Here is a 22,612-nt window from a genome sequence, read left to right on the forward strand (position 1 = left end):
AAAAAAAGAAAATTACATCTGTCATTCTTCGGCAGAGAGTACATTCACCTGAAAAAACTGATACCCCTGATACCCAAGGTAATTAGTCATACTAGATTTACAACAACTACTGCAATATCAACCACCACTACTACTACTATAGACCCACACCAAACTGAAAACAAGTTAAAATAAATTATAATTTACAAGGGGGAGATAATATAGATGTGATATATAGTGGCCTGTGGTTGAATTCCAAAATATTGCCACTGATTAAACAATATCTCAATATATTTGGTTGAAGTATAGATTGTCATCTACATTGCTTCAAGTGGCTCCAAAAAAACAGAATTGAGAAGCAAAAAAAAAAAAAAACAGCCCCTGGGCTGCCCCAGCTGTTCATTGGGCTCGCTTCACTCACTAGGTTCGCTTCAACTGAAGGATAATCACTGGGCCCCCCATTGTAGAAATGGGCCCCTGTTTTTTCCCCCAGGAGGGGCCCTGTAGGCCCCTTGACCTGCAAAACAATCTGAGTCTCTGTATGAAGAGTGTATATAATAATAATAATAATAATAATAATAATAATAATAATAATAGGCTGGCTTTTTCTTCATTGTATGTCAAATATATTCCATTCACCTGAGCTTTTTTATTTTCTCTCTCTTTTTTATTTTGTTTTTTTTGTGTGTGTGTTTGTGTAGTTTGATGTTTGTTTTGGTTTGAGTGCTTTTGTCGGCCGGTGGTGGTGTAGCTCCGGACCCAGTTTTGGGCGTCGGTTCCCTCCAGGCCTTGGTTCGCCGTGGGTGATGCCTGTGCTCCTTGCTATGGACTGCAGTGAGCTCGCTGCTCATTTTAACATCGTGGTTGTCCAGCGCTCTGTGCTTTAATGCTTGGCGTGATGTTCCGAGCGATGTTGCTCAGTGGCGTCGCGGCGGCTGTGCAGGCGGTTTGCGACTTGTTTTCGTGCGCCTTTTGGTGGGACTGTGGCTGCTACACCATTGGAATGACATCCTGACCTCCCATTTGGTGGACTGACTTACTTTATTTATAAGTGTAAAGCGACCTTGGGTTTTGTGAAAGGCGCTATATACGTAAATTGAACTTATTATTATCATCATTCAGCTCCTCATCTTCGACTTGTTCAGTATCGGGCTAGCTGAATGGAATATATCTGATACACCACTCAACACCAGCCAGTATTATTTAAATAAGTCACTCAGATCGGCGATGTATTTCACATGAAAAATGCGAGTTTTTCTACACGAGGAGATAAACTTCATGTCTTCAAGCCAACGTATGATGTTTTTATTATTTCGACACATTCACAAACAAAAAGTCCCGAAAATTATCAAAACGATTCATCGATTTCCTCACGAGTGACATGTAGAGATTTAGGTCACGGTTTTGGTTCTCCATGTCCCGGATGTTACTTGTATGAAAAACACGAGTGGTCCATTTCCCAGTAAAACACTCGTGTCTATATAATCGACATACAATATTGAAGCACAAGTATAAACCGATGGCAGATCTGCAGACGGACCTCAGCAGTGTCGAGAAATTTGACAGCCCTAATTGGTATAAAAGTCAAGTATAGCATAAAGGCTAGTCGGGCTGGATATTAGCACAGATGCCCTGATTCTGATACACAAGCTTCGATTCGATATCGATGCAATAGGATTGAGATAAATAAACAGCAAAAGTTAAGCGAGCGAGCAAGGTTTGTGAGTTTATAGCTCATACATGTCACATATGCACTGGAAACTTTCATGTATATCCACGTACACCCGTCCATCTGTGTATTTTTCGTATGCTCGTCTTGTACGCGCCATCAAAGAAGAATGGCCAGACCAGTTCAAGGTGAAAGAAAGGGTCTGGTCAGACAAATAACCACTCTTTACAACCGCGGTGAGCAGAAAAGCATCTCAGCACACACAACACGCTGAACCTTGAAGTGCCTTGCACTTCCCCTTGCCCTATTCCCATTGTATGGGTGTGTATAATCTATGTATTGTTTGTTCTGCAGTCTTTAGAGTTGCCACATCACATTTCGGTGCACTTTTGTACCGGCTATAAATGTGCGTACAACAAATAAACCTTTGAATCTTGTGACTGGGAATAGAAAGCGTAATCACCTTCCATATTCTTTTGAAATGCACTGTATTAAATAACTCACACTTCAACTGCATGGTGTGTGTGTGGTTTTTTTTTTTTTGGCAGACTTACAGTTTTAGCTGCTGTAACGATATACTGAAGGACCATCTCTCTCTTTGTGCTCAGGTCCTTCTCTCGGAGTGGAGCTCTCTTATCTTCATTCAAGTTCATATCCTCCTACAAAGGCACAGAGCGAGCGTGGAGAAAAGGGTGAATGTAAAGTACTCTCAAGTACACTAAAATCCGTTTAACACTTCAAAGTAAATATTTAATATTAACACAGATTAGCTAAGGTCTGTTGGAACGAGTATGAGCGGTGGCAAGACGCACAAAACACCCACCGATCCCAAGTCCTGTGTGTACTTTTATTGCAGCCAGCAACGTTCATTAAAATGTATGGATCGTCTACCTTTAAGGTAAATATCTAACCACACAAAAAAACACTTGTTTTCTCGCCTACGTTCTTCCATGAGATGCAGCTCCAACACCTGCCAAGAGGCAGCATGATAAAAGGGGAGATGAAAACAATGAAAGCGGGAGAGAAAATAATGTGATGCAAGCTCCATCGCTCGAGCAGCGATCAAAGTCATAGTCCTGCTGATAATAAAACCAAGAATCAAAGCAAACCTGATGAAACTTCACAACCTGCAGCTGCTTAAAATCTCTAATAGGGGGAAAAAAAAAATGAGGATTTGAACCCTCCCCCCCCAAAAAAAAAATACATGTTTCTCATATCATAAATGCTACTCGGGCCAAAGTTAATTCATCAAATAACTTTGAAAGCTCAACATTAAACACTGCTGAAGAACTTCTTAATAGGTCTTACGAGAGAATTCTCGAATATCACACCACCAAGATTTCGTCATTTAAGGTTTAAAAGTTATAAGAGGGCATTTTTTAATCACATGAAGATTGCTGAACAAATTTCACCAGCTTTGAGTGCTGCAGTTATTATTCTACTCAACTTTTAATTCCTGACACCAATTTACGGGTAACGCTTTCTCTGCACCGAGCCAATATGCACCACTGACGGGGGGGGGGGGGGGGGGGGGGGGGGGGGGGGGGTCCCTTAGGACTTCAACACTGTTCAGCGGATTCAAAGAGGAAAGGGAATTGCACGGCATATCATAACCAACAATATATCGGCTAATAACAAAGCAGGAACAAAGGAGGAAGGAGGAGGCTGTTCAAAATCACTAAGTCTCCTAACTGGATTTCTGTGCCTTCATCCTAATGATTTATTTCCCTGTATGATACAAGATGAGAAAAGTCGTTTAAGATTTGACATGGGCTCGAGGCTGGACGTCTGCAGCTGTGCCTTGATGGAGGCTTGGGCCAGTGTGGCACAAGAGACAACACACAGTGGATGAGAAAAAGGTACCAATTATCGCCATTGGCCCTGTCACCACGGCTGGCACGTTCATGAATCGCAACCCTCGCTTGCAGGACTGTGTGGTACGAACACTGATCTCCCTGTCATATAATCCTGGACTCTACGATGTGACAAACTCAACTGTAAATGTGCTAAATGCCCTCATGGCTGTGTGCCATAAACTCCTAAATATGGAGAACCTGATGAAATTTGATAACATGACAACTCGGTCCCAAGGCGAGCTGTAAGGATTTTAAAAATCACATTAACACTTAGCATGTTACTTTGTAGAAATTTTGAAAAGCTTGATTTAAAAAAAAAAAATAAAAATCCAGTTGGAATGAAGCATTCCTTTATATGGAAGGTAATACCGCATGGAAAACGACTGAGGTCTTTGTCACCTTCTCTTACTATAGCTACATGACAGAGTATGGCTTCGGGCTGTGATTGGACAGTGGGTTTTAATAATAATAATTTAATTATAATTTATCCTTAAAGCACATTACATAAAATCTCAATGCTGTTACAATATAAGAAGAATATGTAGAATTATTCTGTCCACATTCACTGGATATGAACATTCGCGCACTCTGATTGGCTACAACTAGGATATCAGCTCATATACCCCGAGTAGAGAAAAACAAAAATGCCAGCGCATGTTGCTGAACCAACCGAGGACGAAATAAAAACTCAACTTGAAAACAAAACCCCAAAAATTATCAAGTATTTAGTTTGCCCCGCCCCCCAATATTTCCTGCTCCACACTCCGACCCAGTCGGTGGCGGTAATGCACCTTTAAGTTGGTTTGCCAACCACCAAAATACCCTAAAGAAGAAGAAAAAGAGCAACAAAATATGGAATAAAAGTATTTGATGGCAAGAACGCCTCTTATTTTTCAAGAATGATCACATTTTTCACAAACAGCACCCGTCATTTCGACGATTTGTTTACATTCTAAGGGGAAATTATTTTGTCAGACGTTTTGTATCAAGTTGTTATTTAGTGGATTTGCAGCTCATGTGCGACTCGATTTCGTGGAATAACTTAAATTATCCCATCTTAAGAGCCTGGCACCATGATATAAGGCTCATAACACAGCAAGTTGAACAGTGATAATGATATAAAATATCAAATATTAAAAATCTTTTAAAATCATCACACAGAAAAGTAATTTATGCATCAAATAAGAACGTCTCAAGTTTTCCTTTAAAAAAAAAAAAAAGTGTCAATGGATGGAGTGTTTCTTAGAGATAGTGGCAAAGCGTTCCGCAACATAGGCGGAAACGCATGGAAAACGCGCGAGAACCATCAGTCTTGGTATTCAACTTTGGTCTTGATAGGCGTAGATTATCATTAGATCATAGAACTCTTGTCTGTGAAGATTCTCAATCATCCAGGTCATAGTAAACTGTGGGTGGTAGAAATGGGCAACTGGACTTGCTTGAAGATTCTTGAAAACGTTTCACCTCTCGTCCAAAAGGCTTCCTCAGTTCTGTCAGAACTGAGGAAGCCTTTTGGACGAGAGGTGAAACGTTTTCAAGAATCTTCAAGCAAGTCCAGTTGCCCATTTCTACCACCCACAGATCATAGAACTCTTGGACGAGCCTTTTGGAAGCCTTTTGGACGAGAGGTGAAACGTTTTCAAGAATCTTCAAGCAAGTCCAGTTGCCCATTTCTACCACCCACAGATCATAGAACTCTTGGACGAGCCTTTTGGAAGCCTTTTGGACGAGAGGTGAAACGTTTTCAAGAATCTTCAAGCAAGTCCAGTTGCCCATTTCTACCACCCACAGATCATAGAACTCTGCTTGACTTAAGCAGGGTGAGCAAACCAGCCAGGTATCCAGGTGCTATACCATTTAGGACCTTTTAAATGATCAGCAGAATCTTGTAGGTGATGCGCTTGTGTACACGGAGTCAGTGAAGATCACGAAGAATTGGTGTGATATGGTCAAAAAGTCAAACTAAAGTCCCTTCCACGCCAGGTTCTGGTCTTCCCAGGCTGTCCCAGTACTCACCAGCTCTTTGAGGCGCGTGGGTGCGGCACCGATCTCCGTTTCTATAGCCCTCGGCCTCTCGCCTATACAGCTAGGGTTACAGTGGGGAGCTAGTCCTCTGGTAACCGCGAGAGTTTGACTTCCCTACTTGCATCTGTATCGCATCGTGCCTCGCCAGATCCCGATCTCCTGGTCGAGAGGCGGACATGCTAACCGCTAGGCCAGCTTGCTTTGGGATACGGTCAGACTTCTTAGATTTGGTGACGAGACGAGCGGCAGTGTTCTGAATACGTTGAAGTTTGGAAATATCCTTGTCTGGTCGACCATAGAGGAGGCCATTTCAGTAATCCAGTTTTGTGGTTATAAAGGCATCGGTCAGTTTTTCTGTGCTAGGCAGATCGAGATAGTTGCAGATACCTGATGTGCTTGAGCGCAAAGGATGCCAACCTGCAAAGACTGTTCATGTGAATACACATCATGAGGGAATGACCGAGTGTTACCCCAAGGTCACGTACGTCGGATGTCGTACGTTGGTTGTATTTCAGTGTGGCACGAAAGTGAAGTCTAACTCCCCAAGCTTACAAAGGCCCCTCTGATGAACCCTCCATAAAGTTTCAACGGGATTTCAAGTCAGGAGATTGATGAGGCCATGTCAGGCCTTACCGAGTTAATTTGGCTGCATGTTTGGCGTTGTCGTCATCTTGTTGAAACCTCCATCTTTTTCTTGGCTGAAGAGACTAAATTCTCCTATGCACATCCCAGTAAATTGCTCCATTCATGATTTCTTCCATGACATGTAATGCCGAAGTATTGTTTACAGAGAACCGGCTCCCTATCACAATGCTCCCACCCCCATGCTTCACTGTGGGTATGGTGTTCATGGGATCATAAACGCAACCCTTCTTTCTGAATTATTGTCAGAGTTCTATTTTTGTACACAGAGTATCCTGTTCCAAAAGAGGTCTGATTTGTCCAACTGTTTTTCGACAGACATCTCAGTGCAGAGGAGTTTCGCGTGGGGTGCAGGAATAGAGATGACTGTGGTGCAGTTCATTACTTATTCTCCGTGTAACTTTTGTTCCTGCTGCTTTCAGGTCGTCCTGCAACAATTTGGACTGGATGGATGCAGTGAAAGTACATTAAACTGCAAAAACAAAAACCTAAAACCCTGATCTCGGCTCAAACTTTTATGACCTCGCTCGATAAACATCACGAGCTGTGGTCTATGTGCTATGATGTGAAGATAATTTTCCCTCCATATATCTCATGTGCAGGTATGAAACAGCGAGTGAGAATTTCAAAATGTACAGGCACATTAGCGTGAGAGTTGTCCAGAAAGCTCGTTTCTCGATACGGTTTTATTTTACCGACGCATGTTAAAAAGCTGTCTTTTCATTCTCCCCCCATAGGGAACCTACTGCTCTCACCGCCGTTTGCTGCGGATGAGAAGAAAACGACTGCTCTGGGCTGGTAACAAATGATTCATGGCCTGGTACCAACCCGAGGCACAGTGGATACTAAAAATGAAAGGGGAAAAAAAAAAAAAAAAGTCACAACGGGCTTTTCTGCTGCTTTAATAATGGAGACAAAAGTAAAAATAATGCTGTTACGCTAGCCATTATCCTAATTCTGTGGGGCTGGACTTTCTAGCAATTACACAGCTGCTGTACTGGGTCTTACATGTTATCCTATTAAATGTTTACCTCAGTACATTATCCCCTCTCCTGATACCGTCTCCAAAGCTCTGAACAGTTTATTTTATTGGTCTGCATTGCTTCAACATGTCATTGTGCATATGAATTAACAGCGAGTTTAGCTGCAGTGCAGGCAGTTAAGTTCCAACAACTTGTGTGACACAAACTTTGCTAACAAAGTGCACTTTGACATCACTTCTATTAGTGTCCTACACCACATGACCAACATTTAGACTCCTATAAATGCTACCAGGCAAGGTTTGTTTTGCCTGGCAACACTTGGCTTGATATTGAGTTCGAGTTTCCTCTGGATTCTCCAGGTTTCCTCCCGTCTCCCAAAACCGTGCTAGTAGGTGGACTGTCTCCGGTAAATTACCCCAAGGCGTGACTGAGTGTGTGAAATGCACTCCTGTCTCATCAAGGATGTATTCCCTCTTCATACCCAGTGCTCCAGAAAGGATCTGCACGCAAGGATTACCAGCAGTTACTCTATAATACCCTGAGTAAGGTGTAACCATTTAAACTCAATCAAGCCCACACATTCGCCTGTGAAAAATAGCTTCCTCGGTACATCCAATCAAGACGGGCTACAAGGATTTAAAAAAAAAATAAAAAATCCGACACTAATCCTAAGCACAGCGTATTTTTCATCAGCTAATACACAAGCACACTAACCGCCGCTAATACCATTGCATCTGCACTGACATTATGTAGATGAAAACACAGTCTCTCTCTCTCTCTGCTGCTTTACGGCAGCATTTCTCGACTGCTTTAATCTGGGTTCAAGACTTCACTGCAGCTTTTGGCAAGTTCATAGCTGCAGATACACTGTATGGCCAAAAGTATGTGGACACCTGACCACTGAGAATCCCATTTCAAAACCATGGGAATTAATATTGACTTGTTCCCACTTTACCGTGAGAATAAGCTCCACTCTTCTACGAAGGCTTTCCATGAGCTTTTGGAGCGTGGCTGTGGGGATTTGGGCTCATTCAGCCACAAGAGCAGAAGTATTGATGTCCAGCAGCAAGGAGGCCTGGTGCAAAGTTGGTTATCCCAAAGGTGTTCGGTAGGGTTGAGATCAGGACCCTGTGCAGGCCATTCGAGTTCTTCGAATCCAACCTTGGCAAATCATGTCTTCTTAGTTCCAGTGAAGAGAAAATGTATTTAAAAAAAAAAAAAGGCCATGATCAGGTGTCCACAGTGTCTGAGACTATATATATATATATATATATATATATATATATATATATGAGAGAGAGAGTGTGTGTGTGTGTGAGGTAAGGGTCACATCAGCAGGACTGCCAGGGTCAAGGTTTTCTCGGCAAAACTGCACAGTATGAAATGAGGCTGTGGGCGGAAAAAAAGATAAGTCAGTTAAAGCACAAAGAAGAAAAATGCATCTCCCTTTTCCAACCCCTGACCTTATTCAGCGAGGTCTTTTTGTCAGGGGTTTGAGAAGTTGAAACTTTGCTGTGACCTGGCAACCCTGGACACCAATGAAAGCCAGAGAGCTACTGTTGAATTTGACATGTTTATTTTTGTTACATTGCACAGTTTTTGGCTCATTATTTTTTGCTGAGTGTCTGAATGCGTCTGAAGTTTCTCAGTCATCCAGGTCATCGTAAACCACATTGGTGCTTAAGACGACAACTGGACTTGCTTGAAATCCTTCAAGACGTTTCACTTCTCATCCGAAAGGCTTCCTCAGTTTTGTCTGACTAGTGGGGCGTTCCAGGGATTTATCCTCTAGTGGACCAACGGCAACCCTCAGGACAGTCGGTGAGGTCAGATGGGTCATTGGCACTCTTATCCAAGTGTTGGGGTCACTGGAGGCCAAGAGGGCCATTGTCTCTCTCTGCCATTACGTGAGTCATTGAAGTCAGCAGAGTCTTGGTGTACACATGAATACACATCCACACCAAGACTCAGGCTACATCCACACGACAACGAGATTTTATTTATTTATATATATATATATATATATATATATATATATATATATATATATATATATATATATATATATATATATGTGTGTGTATCGCATCCACATAGGCAATGGATCAGTAAAATATCAGGTACATATGGCAATGCAACGCTTGCTGAAAACGATGCAATACACATGCCACACCTCTAGGGGCGCTGTAAGACGGTCCCATCGGAGACACCAGAACAATAGAAGTAGTCATCGCATGCGCATAAACCCCTTCTTCTACCCGGTGTGAAGCACTGTCAGGAACAAACACACAACAAGAAGATGGCGGCTGCGACTACGCGAGGAAATCGTGCCTTCTGTGTGTACAAATTAGTTTTATTAGTGTGCATAGTTTTATATAACTTAATTTTCTTATTGTGTGTGAACATTTTGAAAAGCATTTTTATATACTTTTTATAACTTTTTATATTGTGTGTGAACATTTTGAAAAGCAGTCTTATCCAATAAAAAAAAGAAATTCAAGAAATGGTTCAGTTACTTGTTTATTTAAAAGAAAAGCTGTATACAAAAGTGAATGCAATGCAGTGGTTCATACAAAACAGCGAGAGTCCTGCTTGTTCTAGTCATGTGGTTGTGACGTCATCGTAAACAAATCCGTTCTACTCATCCAGACGACTTTGCAACGGCGCCGTTGCCAGATTTTTCCACTCTGGAACCCGTTCTCAAAAAATATCGTTGTGGGGCACCCAAAACACCGGTGCCGTGTGGACGCCAGGCCGAAACGATAAACAATTTTATCAGATTCACCTGAATCCGTTGCCGTGTGGCCAGGGCCTCAGTTGACTTCAATGACTCACATGATGGCAGAGAGAGACAACGACCCACAGATCACCCAAACGACCCTCCCTCTAGGCTGCTAACACCGTTCACACCCAACCTCCAGTGACCCTAACAACCTACAGGATGACTGAGAAGGTCAACGACCCATGTGACCTCAACAGCTCTCGTGAGGGTTGCTTTTGGTCCACGAGAGGATAAATACCTGGAACTCCCCATTAGTCAGACAGAACTGAAGAAGCCTTTCGGATGAGAGGTGAAACGTCTTCAAGAATTTCAGGCAAATCCAGTTGCCTTCTTGAGCACCTATGAGTATCTGAATGGATCACCTCACCCCTGTTATGATGGTCAGTTACTGTAATGAATGTTGTAATCGGTTATAAATGGAACCCTGGGTCAGAAATTTCAGGGAACGCTCATCTTTGTATTGAAAATATCATATTGAGACACCAAACACGTCGACTTTCATCATTACACCCCTAGCAACTCAGAAACCTTGGACTCCCTAGGACAGTCCACATCTCTGGTCCATGTCCTAGCACAGCTGTGTTCGGTGAGACTGATTTATTTATTTTGTTCATGTTTTTGGCCAAGCAAAAAACATGGACCATCCAGCAGTCTGCAAGCAGTAACATGGAAAACTAACTTCAAGCATCTCTCTTGACAGTGGCATCAGATTAGACTTGTAAAACAAGGCTTCCACACTTACCATCATTTTCTCAAAAAGAGCAAGAATCTCTTTCTCTGAAGTGATCCTGGAGGACAGGTCCTCAAACTCAGAAGACGTGGACCAATCATTGGAGGACTGCTTGGTCATGTGGGAAAGGTGTGCCCTCTCCTTCTTACTGCCCGGGATTCGAATACTTGCAAACCGGTCCAGCTGGGGGAAAGGGAGGGAGAAAAGGCATCATGCAAAAGTCAAGGGGAGTTTCTGAGTTCATACCCTGATAATGTTACCCTGCCTTGAGCACAACAATGAAATTCAAGGGGTGTAAGATCGCGATATAGTCCGGTCACGATTCAATTCAATTCACAGAATATTTTGAAGAAAATGTTAATGAAAGGGCAAGTAGTACTGAAAAAACCCGTTTTTTTTTTTATTTCGAAATCATGAACCAAGCAAAACAATGCACCAAACTGAATATATAAAGAAAAATATTGTAGATAAAGAGTACTTTTGGCTTAGCAGATCTTAAAAACAAATTGTATAAATTCTCCCAAAAATGTGAATGAATAAAGTAAGTCTCTGACCCGGGGAACTTGAGCTCTCAGGTACTGTAGTTTGCAGCAGCGCAGGGCTGATGTTGTACGAAAGCTTCTGAAGTGAGCTTTTTAACTGTTATATATTCTAACCATATAACCTATAATAACACCCATCAGTGAGGCATGTAACGATTCACCCAATTCACGATTCAAGAATATTTGAGGGAAAAAAAATTAAATGAAGAAAATTACCAAGAAACTTCTCTATTCTTTATCAACTTAAAAACACTCCTTCTGTTAAATTATTATTTTTTTTTAAAAAAAACTTATTTTCTTAAATAACCAACATTAACTATTTGCCCACATCTGTAAAAGTTGGAGTAAAATACAGTCACCTATTAACAAAAACATTTATTTTATTAAAAATTTAAAAAGTTAACGGCACATAGGCCTTTTCTTAATAAATTTTTGTACTCCCTCCATTTGCTTATCTTTTCTTTATCTTTTAGCAGTCCGTAAAGAGGAGGAGATCTCCGATTTCTTGTTGAATCCATTTGTAGTCAATCGAACAACAGTTCTTTCACATTTTAGTTTTTTTTTTTTTAAGTGTTTTTGCAGGATTAGAGCTCTGTTTCTTCCACCTATGTTGAAGTCATGTGTATTCCTGCTATTATACATTATTTCATCCTCGACAGTGCTCAGCGTAAATGAGTGCACCCCCTTTGAAAAGTAGCATTTTAAACAATATCTCAATGAAGACAATTTCCAAAATGTTGACAAGACAAAGTTTAATATAACATCTGTTTAACTTATAACATGAAAGTAAGGTTAATAATATAAACTTGGATTACACATTTTTTCAGTTTTACTCAAATTAGGGTGGTGCAAAAATGAGTACACCCCACAACAAAAACTACTACATCTAGTACTTTGTATGGCCTCCATGATTTTTAATGACGGCACCAAGTCTTCTAGGCATGAAATGAACAAGTTGGTGACATTTTGCAACATCAATCTTTTTCCATTCTTCAACAACGACCTCTTTTAGTGACTGGATACTGGATGGAGAGTGATGCTCAACTTGTTTCTTCAGAATTCCCCATAGGTGTTCGATTGGGTTCAGATCAGGAGACATACTTGGCCGCTGAATCACTTTCACCCTGTTCTTCTTCAGAAATCCAACAGTGGCCTTAGATGTGTGTTTAGTCATGTTGGAAAAGTTCACGACGACCAAGGGCACGGAGTGATGGTAGCATCTTCTCTTTCAGTATAGAGCGATACGTCTGTGAATTCATGATGCCATCAATGAAATGCAGCTCCCCGACACCAGCAGCACTCATGCAGCCCCACATAAGGACGCTGCCACCACCATGTTTCACTGTAGGCACCATGCAGTTTTCTTTGTATTCCTCACTTTTGCGATGCCATACGGTTTTGAAGCCATCAGTTCCAAAAACATTTATCTTGGTCTCATCACTCCAGAGTATAGAGTCCCAGTGGTCTTCATCTTTGTCAGCATGGGCCCTGGCAAACTCTAGGCGGGCTTTTTTGTGCCTGGGCTTTAGGAGAGGCTTCTTTCGTGGACGGCATCCATGCATGCCATTCCTCTGCAGTGTTGTGTCACTGGAAATAGTCGCCCAGTTTGGCTTTATACTTCTTTAGATAACTGCAGTGAACTCGCATGCCGATTTTCTTCGACCCTTCTCGTCAGAAGACGCTCCTGTCGAGGTGTTAACTTCCGTGGACGACCTGGACGTCTCTGTGAGATGGTTGCAGTTCCATCTTTCTTAAATTTTTGTACCACTTTTGCTACAGTATTCTGACTGATAAGTAAAGCTTTGCTGATGATCTTGTAGCCTTCGCCTTTGTGGTGGAAAGAAATTATTTTCTTTGTGGAATTCTGAAGAGACAAGTTGAGCATCACTCTCCATCCAGCATCCAGTCACTAAAAGAGGTCGTTGTTGAAGAATGGAAAAAGATTGATGTTGCAAAATGTTGCCAGCTTGTTCATTCCATGCCTAGAAGACTTGGTGCTGTCATTAAAAATCATGGAGGCCATACAAAGTACTAGATGTAGTAGGTTTTGTTGTGGGGTGTACTCATTTTTGCATCACCCTAATTTGAGTCAAACTGAAAAATGTGTAATCTAAGTTAATATTATTAACCTTACTTTCACGTTATAAGTTAAACAGATGTTATATTAAACTTTGTCTTGTCAACATTTTGGAAATTGTGTGTGTTCATTGAGATATTCTTGAAAGTGTTACTTTTCAAAGGGGGTGCACTCATTTACACTGAGCACTGTAATTACAACGAGGAAAACCTAAGAGATAATACAGCCTGTCAGTAATTGCGGTTATTTTTATTTTATAGGTATGAATTGTCAAAGTTGTACTGTGATACCACCCACTGTCAGTCATAGCAATCCAGCAGTATCGGTCTATTCGTCATTTAAGTGCAGATAATTCCCAGTAATCTCACAGGCTCTCCATGAAAGAATCATGTGACCAGTGTGCACTGTATATCCTGGACTTGCAAGTGACGTCAAAGCAAAATAGAAACCCGGATGTCGGCCATGTTGGTGGATATACAAATGCGGGGTCAAACGACATTCCATACAAAACAGTCACACGTGCGCGACTCTGTTTTTCCACTACTTTAAGCGTTCTTTTAGCTATGCCATATCTTTGTGCTGTACATGGTTGTGGTCACAACAGTACTTGTGACCGTGGCATGTTCCGATTTTTTAGAATTCCGTCCATGATTCGGAAAGAGGGCGAGGAAACTGAGGCTTAGTACGAAGAGGAGATTAGCACGGTTGAACAACATCGGCAGGGCTGATCTAACAGTTTTTTCTAAAACCAAAACAACTTGTGTTTGCAGTAATCAGTTTATCTCAGATGAGATTCAAAAGCTTTCTCAGTAATACATCATGGAAAAAATTTTATTTGGTGTTGCTACAATTTTGCTATAAAATGAGCGTTCTCTTGTCATGGTTCACTTGGTCGTTGTTATAATTTTAACACGTGTATTATCGTTTCGCTTCTACAACCCCGATTCCAAAAAAGTTGGGACAAAGTACAAATTGTAAATAAAAATGGAATGCAATAATTTACAAATCTCAAAAACTGATATTGTATTCACAATAGAACATAGACAACATATCAAATGTCGAAAGTGAGACATTTTGAAATTTCATGCCAAATATTGGCTCATTTGAAATTTCATGACAGCAACACATCTCAAAAAAGTTGGGACAGGGGCAATAAGAGGCTGGAAAAGTTAAAGGTACAAAAAAAGAACAGCTGGAGGACCAAATTGCAACCCATTAGGTCAATTGGCAATAGGTCATTAACATGACTGGGTATAAAAAGAGCATCTTGGAGTGGCAGCGGCTCTCAGAAGTAAAGATGGGAAGAGGATCACCAATCCCCCTAATTCTGCACCGACAAATAGTGGAGCAATATCAGAAAGGAGTTCAACAGTGTAAAATTGCAAAGAGTTTGAACATATCATCTACAGTGCATAATATCATCAAAAGATTCAGAGAATCTGGAAGAATCTCTGTGCGTAAGGGTCAAGGCCGGAAAACCATACTGGGTGCCCGTGATCTTCAGGCCCTTAGACAGCACTGCATCACATACAGGCATACTTCTGTATTGGAAATCACTAAATGGGCTCAGGAATATTTCCAGAGAACATTATCTGTGAACACAATTCACCGTGCCATCCGCCGTTGCCAGCTAAAACTCTATAGTTCAAAGAAGAAGCCGCATCTAAACATGATCCAGCAGCGCAGACGTCTTCTCTGGGCCAAGGCTCATTTAAAATGGACTGTGGCAAAGTGGAAAACTGTTCTGTGGTCAGACGAATCAAAATGTGAAGTTCTTTATGGAAATCAGGGACGCCGTGTCATTCGGACTAAAGAGGAGAAGGACGACCCAAGTTGTTATCAGCGCTCAGTTCAGAAGCCTGCATCTCTGATGGTACGGGGTTGCATTAGTGCGTGTGGCATGGGCAGCTTACACATCTGGAAAGACACCATCAATGCTGAAAGGTATATCCAGGCTCTAGAGCAACATATGCTCCCATCCAGACGACGTCTCTTTCAGGGAAGACCTTGCATTTTCCAACATGACAATGCCAAACCACATACTGCATCAGTTACAGCATCATGGCTGCGTAGAAGAAGGGTCCGGGTACTGAACTGGCCAGCCTGCAGTCCAGATCTTTCACCCATAGAAAACATTTGGCACATCATAAAACGGAAGATACGACAAAAAAGACCTAAGACAGTTGAGCAACTAGAATCCTACATTAGACAAGAATGGGTTAACATTCCTATCCCTAAACTTGAGCATCTTGTCTCCTCAGTCCCCAGACGTTTACAGACTGTTGTAAAGAGAAAAGGGGATGTCTCACAGTGGTAAACATGGCCTTGTCCCAATTTTGCGATGTGTTGTTGTCATGAAATTTAAAATCACCTAATTTCTCTCTTTAAATGATACATTTTCTCAGTTTAAACATTTGATATGTCATCTATGTTCTATTCTGAATAAAATATGGAATTTTGAAACTTCCACATCATTGCATTCTGTTTTTATTTACAATTTGTACTTTGTCCCAACTTTTTTGGAATCGGGGTTGCATGAGCATCAGCAAAATTACACGATCAAAACAATCCAGACTGGGCACCCACTCAGAAAACGGGGTATGGTCGGACTTGATTCTTCGGCAGCTAAACCAGATAGAACGTGATATCTGGGTACTCGATGGTTGGTAGAAGCGTCTTATCTTCAGTAAAGTCTGACTTTTTTCAATAATATGGGTCAAAACCACACATTTATCTTCTCTTTGTATTGAATCTTCGCTCGATTGTTCAAATCGTGGCAATATTGAGAAAATTCAGCATTGTTTACAGACACACTTTCAGCGGTTGCCACTCTAGTTGCTTTGTATATCCACCATCATGGCAGATGTTCCTGACGTAGTACATTTTGATCACATGGCTGCAAGTCATCTAAATTTTAACTCGCGTCAACTGGAACTGGTGTTCAAATAGTGCAACTGCATTATATACTGTACATTATTTGATTAATAGAATGCTGATTTCCACAATGCCTCATTATACCCTTTTGATAGTCACAGTAGGAGATACTGTGTTTTTTCAGTCAAGCTACAGTGTTACCGTATGTCACGGTGTCACTGAAGCTGTTCATGAATAGTTATAGTCATGGTGGTGTAGTGGTTAGCACGGTCGCCTCACAGCAAGAAGGTTCTGGGTTCTAACCCAGAAGCTGGCGAGGGCCTTTCTGTGTGGAGTTTGCATGTTCTCCCCGTGTCTGTGTGGGTTTCCTCCGGGTGCTCCGGTTTCCCCCACAGTCCAAAGACATGCAGTTAGGTTGACGTGGGGCGGCCCTGAAGTGCCCTTGAGCAAGGGGCGCTGTAGTGTGGCTGCCCACTGCTCTGTGTGTGCGCACGTGTTCACTGTTTCAGAAGGGTTAAATGCAAAGGATGAATTTCACTGTGCTTGAAGTGTGCGTGTGACAAATAAAGGTTTCTTCTTAAGCCTCGGTCACAACCAGCCATACGTGCTCCTACGGCCGGTCTACGTGCAAAAAACGCATGAAACGCACGGAGGGCGCGCGTGTGACATGCTGATTTTCGAGCCGTAGACTGGCCGCAGAGGTTCTTTGTCATGTCAAACAAACTCTACGGGCGCTTATGTTTTTTTCAGGTTGAAAGACAAACTTACGGCCAACGTGCGTCTTTCTCCATGAACAAAAAAAAAACGCAGCGATTTGGGAAACGCCAAAAAATCGCACAGCCAAAAAAATCGTACGTCTGGTTGTGACCTAGGCTTTAGTGTAGCGTCTGCATCACCGATCATGTAATTACCTCTTCAACCTCTCATGTAAGCCACGGCAAAGTTTAATCAAAGCTCGGCGGATTCCAAAACCATGTAAAATGTTGGAAATGGCATGTCTAACCCAGACCATCTACGGAGGCCTTCTAACCCTGGACTGATTTATACCGAGAGGGTCCACGCCCACATCACAGAGATGATGCTTTCCTAATTAGATTGGTCAGCAAGCTGTTTTCTCTCTTGGTCCTTCAGTTGCACCTGCTGGGAGCGGAGATATTATTCCTAGGTGGTGAAGTTTTTGTTCGCTTTTTATTTTTTTAAGCGATAATAACCCCCATCTTTCTGCGAAGCTTAAATTACCAACACTCATCTTCCGGGATATTTTCACAGAGACCACCTATTGTGTGCTGGTGTGATTTGTTGGGAGTTCAGGTAATCAGCAATGAGACAGATGTGAAATTAATACAAGATGTATGAAGAAGCAGCAAAATGTTTACATCGTAGAGTGCAAAAACTGGTACGAGTGTGGTGTGGTGTGGGATGCCAGGCGACACGACTGTCAGTCTCGACAGCTTAATTTGGTTTGCAGCTGCCCTAAAGCTCATATCAAGGCTTTGACTGATGGCGAGGATCCGTTTAATCACACGCTTTCGTCCACGGCAAAGGACAGAGTATTTGCTATTCAGATCTCATTACCAGGTAATAGATAGAGAGATACATAGATAGATAGATAGATAGATAATTAAATAAATAAATAAATAAATATGGAGAGCCAGCGCCTTGACAGCAGCAGGCATCAGAGTCCATGTAATACGGACTGCTCAGGAAAAGATGAAGTGCTTTTCGGGGCTGCTTAGGTGTTTGCGCGTCTACGGATCACTCGCCCACAAAATCCTCGTCTTTCTTTCTCTGAAAGAGCCTTTGATGTTCCTACTAATGGCTCCATTTCCTTTTATTCCTTCAATCCACTCCATCAGGTGCCTCTTAAGTAATTCTGCCTGCGCCTCTGAAACAAATCCAGTTCCATATTCTCCAAAAATCCTTCCATTACCAAAGTACATCAAACAGACCCTAGAAATGGTCACTCGACGCTCATCTGAAAGCCACATCTATGCTCATTTTTCACCCTGGAACTGAACACAGCCTTATTTAACTGATATCATACGGGGTATTCGTCCAGCCGTGTATATGCATGTGTCTCTCCGACAATGTAAAAGTGCCTGGCTGCAGTGTGTGTTCCTGCTGAGCAGAACACATAATAAAGCTGATTATCCTATTCCAGCGACGACTCTCCCTCTGGCATTAAACGTCTGAGAGAGTCAATAGCAAGCAAAGACAAACAAAAACACATTTGCCAATCGATACAGCGAAAGACACCACCACCTATTATACAAAAAAAAAATATTTAGAACAAAGAACAGAGAGAGTGGAGTATAATAAAAGATGGCTCAGTGGGTGTGGAATTAAAGAAAGGAAGACTGAAAGCATCATGGGCAAGAACTGATCAAGACAAATAGCAGGAGCAAATGGAACATGAGAGAGAGAGAGAGAGAGAGAGAGAGAGAGAGAGAGAGAGAGAGAGAGAGAGAGAATTACAACGAGACAGAAAGAGGATGATTGCAATGCTATATTTCAGTGGATTTCCAATTTACAACTTGATTGAGAATTCCTTCGATAAGCAGTTTAAATGAACTGGCTTCTCAAAGTCCCCTGAGTAACATCTGTCCACTCGGCGGCCATCTTGGCAGTCCTCCCGGCCAGTTATTTTCAGTTACTCAGAGAAGACCGGGTTGCTATATACGTGAACGAGGAAATTCACATACAGTATCTTTCAAAAGTATTCATCCCCCTTGGTGTTCGTCACAGTGGTGGCAGCACCATGCTGTGGGGATATTTTTCATCTGTAGGGACAGGAAAGCTGGTCAGGACTGAAGAAAAGATGGATGGCACCAAATTGCTGGGTTTCTCATGACGTCACATCCGCTTCATTAGTTATTCAAAACTTTAGCTGGTGGTCTACCAAAGCTCAGTTGACAAAGCGTTTGTACGGAGAAGGTGCATTGCTCGCATAAAAAATGCCTTGCGCTTGTGGCGTTTTAGGTTGTTAAACCGTGAAACTGATCAAAGTTTCTTCAGGGTTCCCCGTGAACTAATAAAAAAGGGTGAACGAACACAGGATTTCACAAAAAGACGTGGAGAAAGGTGGCTTTTGAACCTCTCACTGAAATCAAAGGGAGCCGAGTCGAAGCCTGCTCGAGTTTGCAGTGATCACTTGGTGAAAGGTTTGTATTTCCCTCTCAGCTATGTCCTTAGTGTACTTTTCTTGCTATGTGTTATTTTACAGTACTTTTTTTTTTTAAGTCACGAAGCGCTAAAGTCCCCAGCTGTTTCTTTGTTTACTCCTCACAAAGTCCATATGCATGAAGATTGCAACAAAATTCTTCCCCAGCCGTACAGTTACAATGCGCCATGATCACTTCTCCGTCTTGTTGAACTAAGATCCAGGTCTTTAAAGGGGTTTCTGATGATCTTTGTGAATGATTTACCTGAGAGATAAGAGCCAACACAAGTGAGAATTCAAGCAAACTGTTGTTTACACTTCAACTTGCAGCGCTTCGTTGGAAAGACACAAACGAAAGGTTAAAAAAAATTTTTAAATAAATAAAAAAAAATAAACATGCTTACACGGGCAAAAACAATACAGGATTCATTGGGCAGCGACTTGATCCCGAGGTGCTTTACCCAGCCACATACAAAAAAGTTGTAAGCCTCCATACTCTTCCACGCTTTCATCTGTTTTGTGGTGTAGAAGGACGTCTGCAACACCAGATAGTTGGAGATGTCGGGGAACTCGAATGAAGGGTCGTTTTCGAGATCGTATGACAAATCCTTCTTTCCCAGACTGTAGGGGTCGATTCCATTGCACATAGCAATCTTCTGAATACATCTAAAGCCAGCAGTGGCTTTTAGATTACGAGCGTACTCTGATAAGTTATCGCTAGTTGTTTGCACTACGGCAGCCGTTTAGACCACCAGCTATTTCACTTCCAGTAAAACCGCTAAAAAAAGTCACGCGACTGAAACCCAGCAATACAGGGCAATTCTGGAGGAAAACCTGTTTGAGTCGTCCGGTCTCAAACCTCCGGCCGAAGGTTCATGTTCTAGCAGGACGACAACCTTAAACATACTGCTCAAGCTACACTGGAGTGGTTTAAAGGGAAACATTTAAATATCTTGGAATGGCCTAATCAAAACCCAGACCTCAATCCAACTGAGAATCTGTGGGATAACTTGAAGATTGCTGTACACCAACACAACCCATCGAACTTGAAGGAGTTTGAGCAGTTTGGCCTTGAGGAACGGGCAAAAATCCCAGTGGCTAGATGTGCTAAGCTAATAGAGACATACCCCAAGAGACTTGCAGCTGTAATTGCAGCAAAAGATGGTTCTACAGAGTATTAACTTTGGGGGTGAATACCTATGCACACTCTAGATTTCTGTTTTGTCATCTTAATTATTGTTTGTGTCACAATTAAAAAAATTAAAAAAAAAAAAAACAATTTGCACCTTTAAAAGTAGTAGGCATGTTGTGTAAATCAAATGGTGCCAACCCCCCAAAAATCCATTTTAATTCCAGCTTGTAACACGACAAAACAGGACAAACATCAAGGGGGATGAATACTTTTGCAAGACACTGTAGATACCAGAAATGTCTTCCTTCTCCAAATTGTTGCCACAAAGATGGAAGCACATGAACGACTTTAAACCTTTGTTCTGCTGTAGCATTAAAGTTTCCCTTCACTCGAGCTAAGAGGTTTCAGTTCAGCATGAACAGGACACGAGCTCCATGAAGACACGGTTTGTCAAGGTTGCAGTGAAAGAACTTGAATGACCCCAACCCCACCGAATACCTTTAAGATGAAGTGGGATGTCGCTTGAACCCCAGGCCTCCTCATCCAGTATCAGTGTATGTCTGACCTCACTAAGTTTAATACGCCACTTAACAACCTCCCAAGCAAAAGAGAAAGTCCCTGGGAACAAGCTGACCATGACAACAACGCAAAGTACGACTAAAAACAACGGAATTCATTGCCTTGGATGGTGATTAATTCTAGAAAGTCTCGGATATTGGACTCTGTAAGCTCAAAGCATATAGTCTCCTCGTATGTGCGAATTTTCAGTTCAGTTCTGCTTTTCTCCGAATATAAGCAGGGTTCCCACCGGTGCTCATCATTGACAAACATTATCCATCAGTGACGAAGAGAAAATTATTAGCCGTCGTCACAGTGACTAATGTATTTGTCATCTTTATCGTAAGTCATCTTTAATAGAAATCCCTCCACTTGTCGAAATCCAACCACAGTGAAGAGACTTCGGGAAGCCAGAGTGTAAACAACGAGCATGTGTTTGTGACCAGTAAAAATCGACTACACATAATGACCAGACGGACGCCAAGCTTTTGACCAATTGCAGTGCGTCTTAAATCAGCCTGGTGTGGTGGTGTAATTATCTGTGTGAACCAAACAATGGCGCAAGTCTAAACTGATCAAGTTTTTTTGGGGTGGGCTTCTTCAAGCTCTGAAGATGATTGAAGGGCTGGAATAGCCACGGGGGAGGCACACTCAGAGCCCCGACCGTCCCCAAGCATATCAGACAGTGTCAGTAATACAGGGGTCAGGGGAGAAGAAGGAGGGGGTGGGGGGGAGAAAGCCCAAGTGAAAGTGCTGTCAGCCAGCAAATGACTGAAGGGAGCTCTGTTTAGGGCGGCATGGCGTGTTGAGTCCTTGTGGCATCGTTAGACCCCATAACTCGGCACTATAGCCTCTGGGTATTTTCGCCTTCAAAACAAGATCAACTGTGAGCTACTGCTCACTTACGTTCCCCGCTCTCGCTTCTATCAGAATGCAAGCAATCAAAGGAATAGGACACTTATTATGAATGTTGACTTCAACAAATAATGAACCCTGAAACAAGTAAGTAAAGAGCAGTGTCTCTCCCCAGGGATTTCAAACAGCATCCTGCTAAACTGTCATTTTGAAATAGCATTTTGCTTCTTGAAATAGCGTCAAAATCCACCCTATGGAGCACTTGCATGTGACGTCAAAGCCGATCCAGATTGTGACAGACGCCATCGTGTCAGTCAAACGCCATACTCCGCCTTCTACTTCTGCTTTTACTTCTACCTTTTCTTCTGGAAAACCCTACTATATACAATTCTACTACAACGGCTGCGGCTACAAGCTCTCCCTACCTGTGCACGTTTTTTATGTTTTTTGTGTGTATTTTTGCGTGTTGTTCGTCTGTACCAGACTTCAATATCCACTACAACCGTATGGACTTACTGGACATTGGTTTCCAGCAGAAAATGACGGTTTGTAGCGATTTCCATCGCATGCACAACATTCCGGACGAGAAAAAAAAAACAACAACAACATTCCGGACAAGACAGCGAGACCAGCGGGGTCTCCGTGGATTGTTATTGGAAGCAAAGGGAAGGAGGCGGCGCCGGGAGCGGAAGCAAAAGCGAGGCTGCAAGCAGAGCCGGCCTGTTGACTAAGCTCAGAAAACAGCCAC

The 22,612-nt window shown here is 42.2% G+C and overlaps 1 protein-coding gene across 2 annotated transcripts in view; it reads right to left on the reverse strand.

The window, feature by feature from the left end:
- The window catches only part of diaph3 (diaphanous-related formin 3), an 814,225-nt gene that overhangs the window by 705,060 nt on the left and 86,553 nt on the right, over nucleotides 1-22,612 (reverse strand). For both annotated transcript variants that reach the window (XM_060941746.1, XM_060941747.1), the window contains 2 exons: nucleotides 10,679-10,849; nucleotides 2,203-2,307 (listed from right to left, as the gene is read on the reverse strand). In XM_060941746.1, the coding sequence (XP_060797729.1) occupies nucleotides 2,203-2,307; nucleotides 10,679-10,849 (276 nt within the window). The remainder of the gene's footprint in view (nucleotides 1-2,202; nucleotides 2,308-10,678; nucleotides 10,850-22,612) is intronic.

Source organism: Neoarius graeffei, chromosome 15 (genome assembly GCF_027579695.1).
Source record: "Neoarius graeffei isolate fNeoGra1 chromosome 15, fNeoGra1.pri, whole genome shotgun sequence".
NCBI lineage: Eukaryota > Metazoa > Chordata > Actinopteri > Siluriformes > Ariidae > Neoarius > Neoarius graeffei.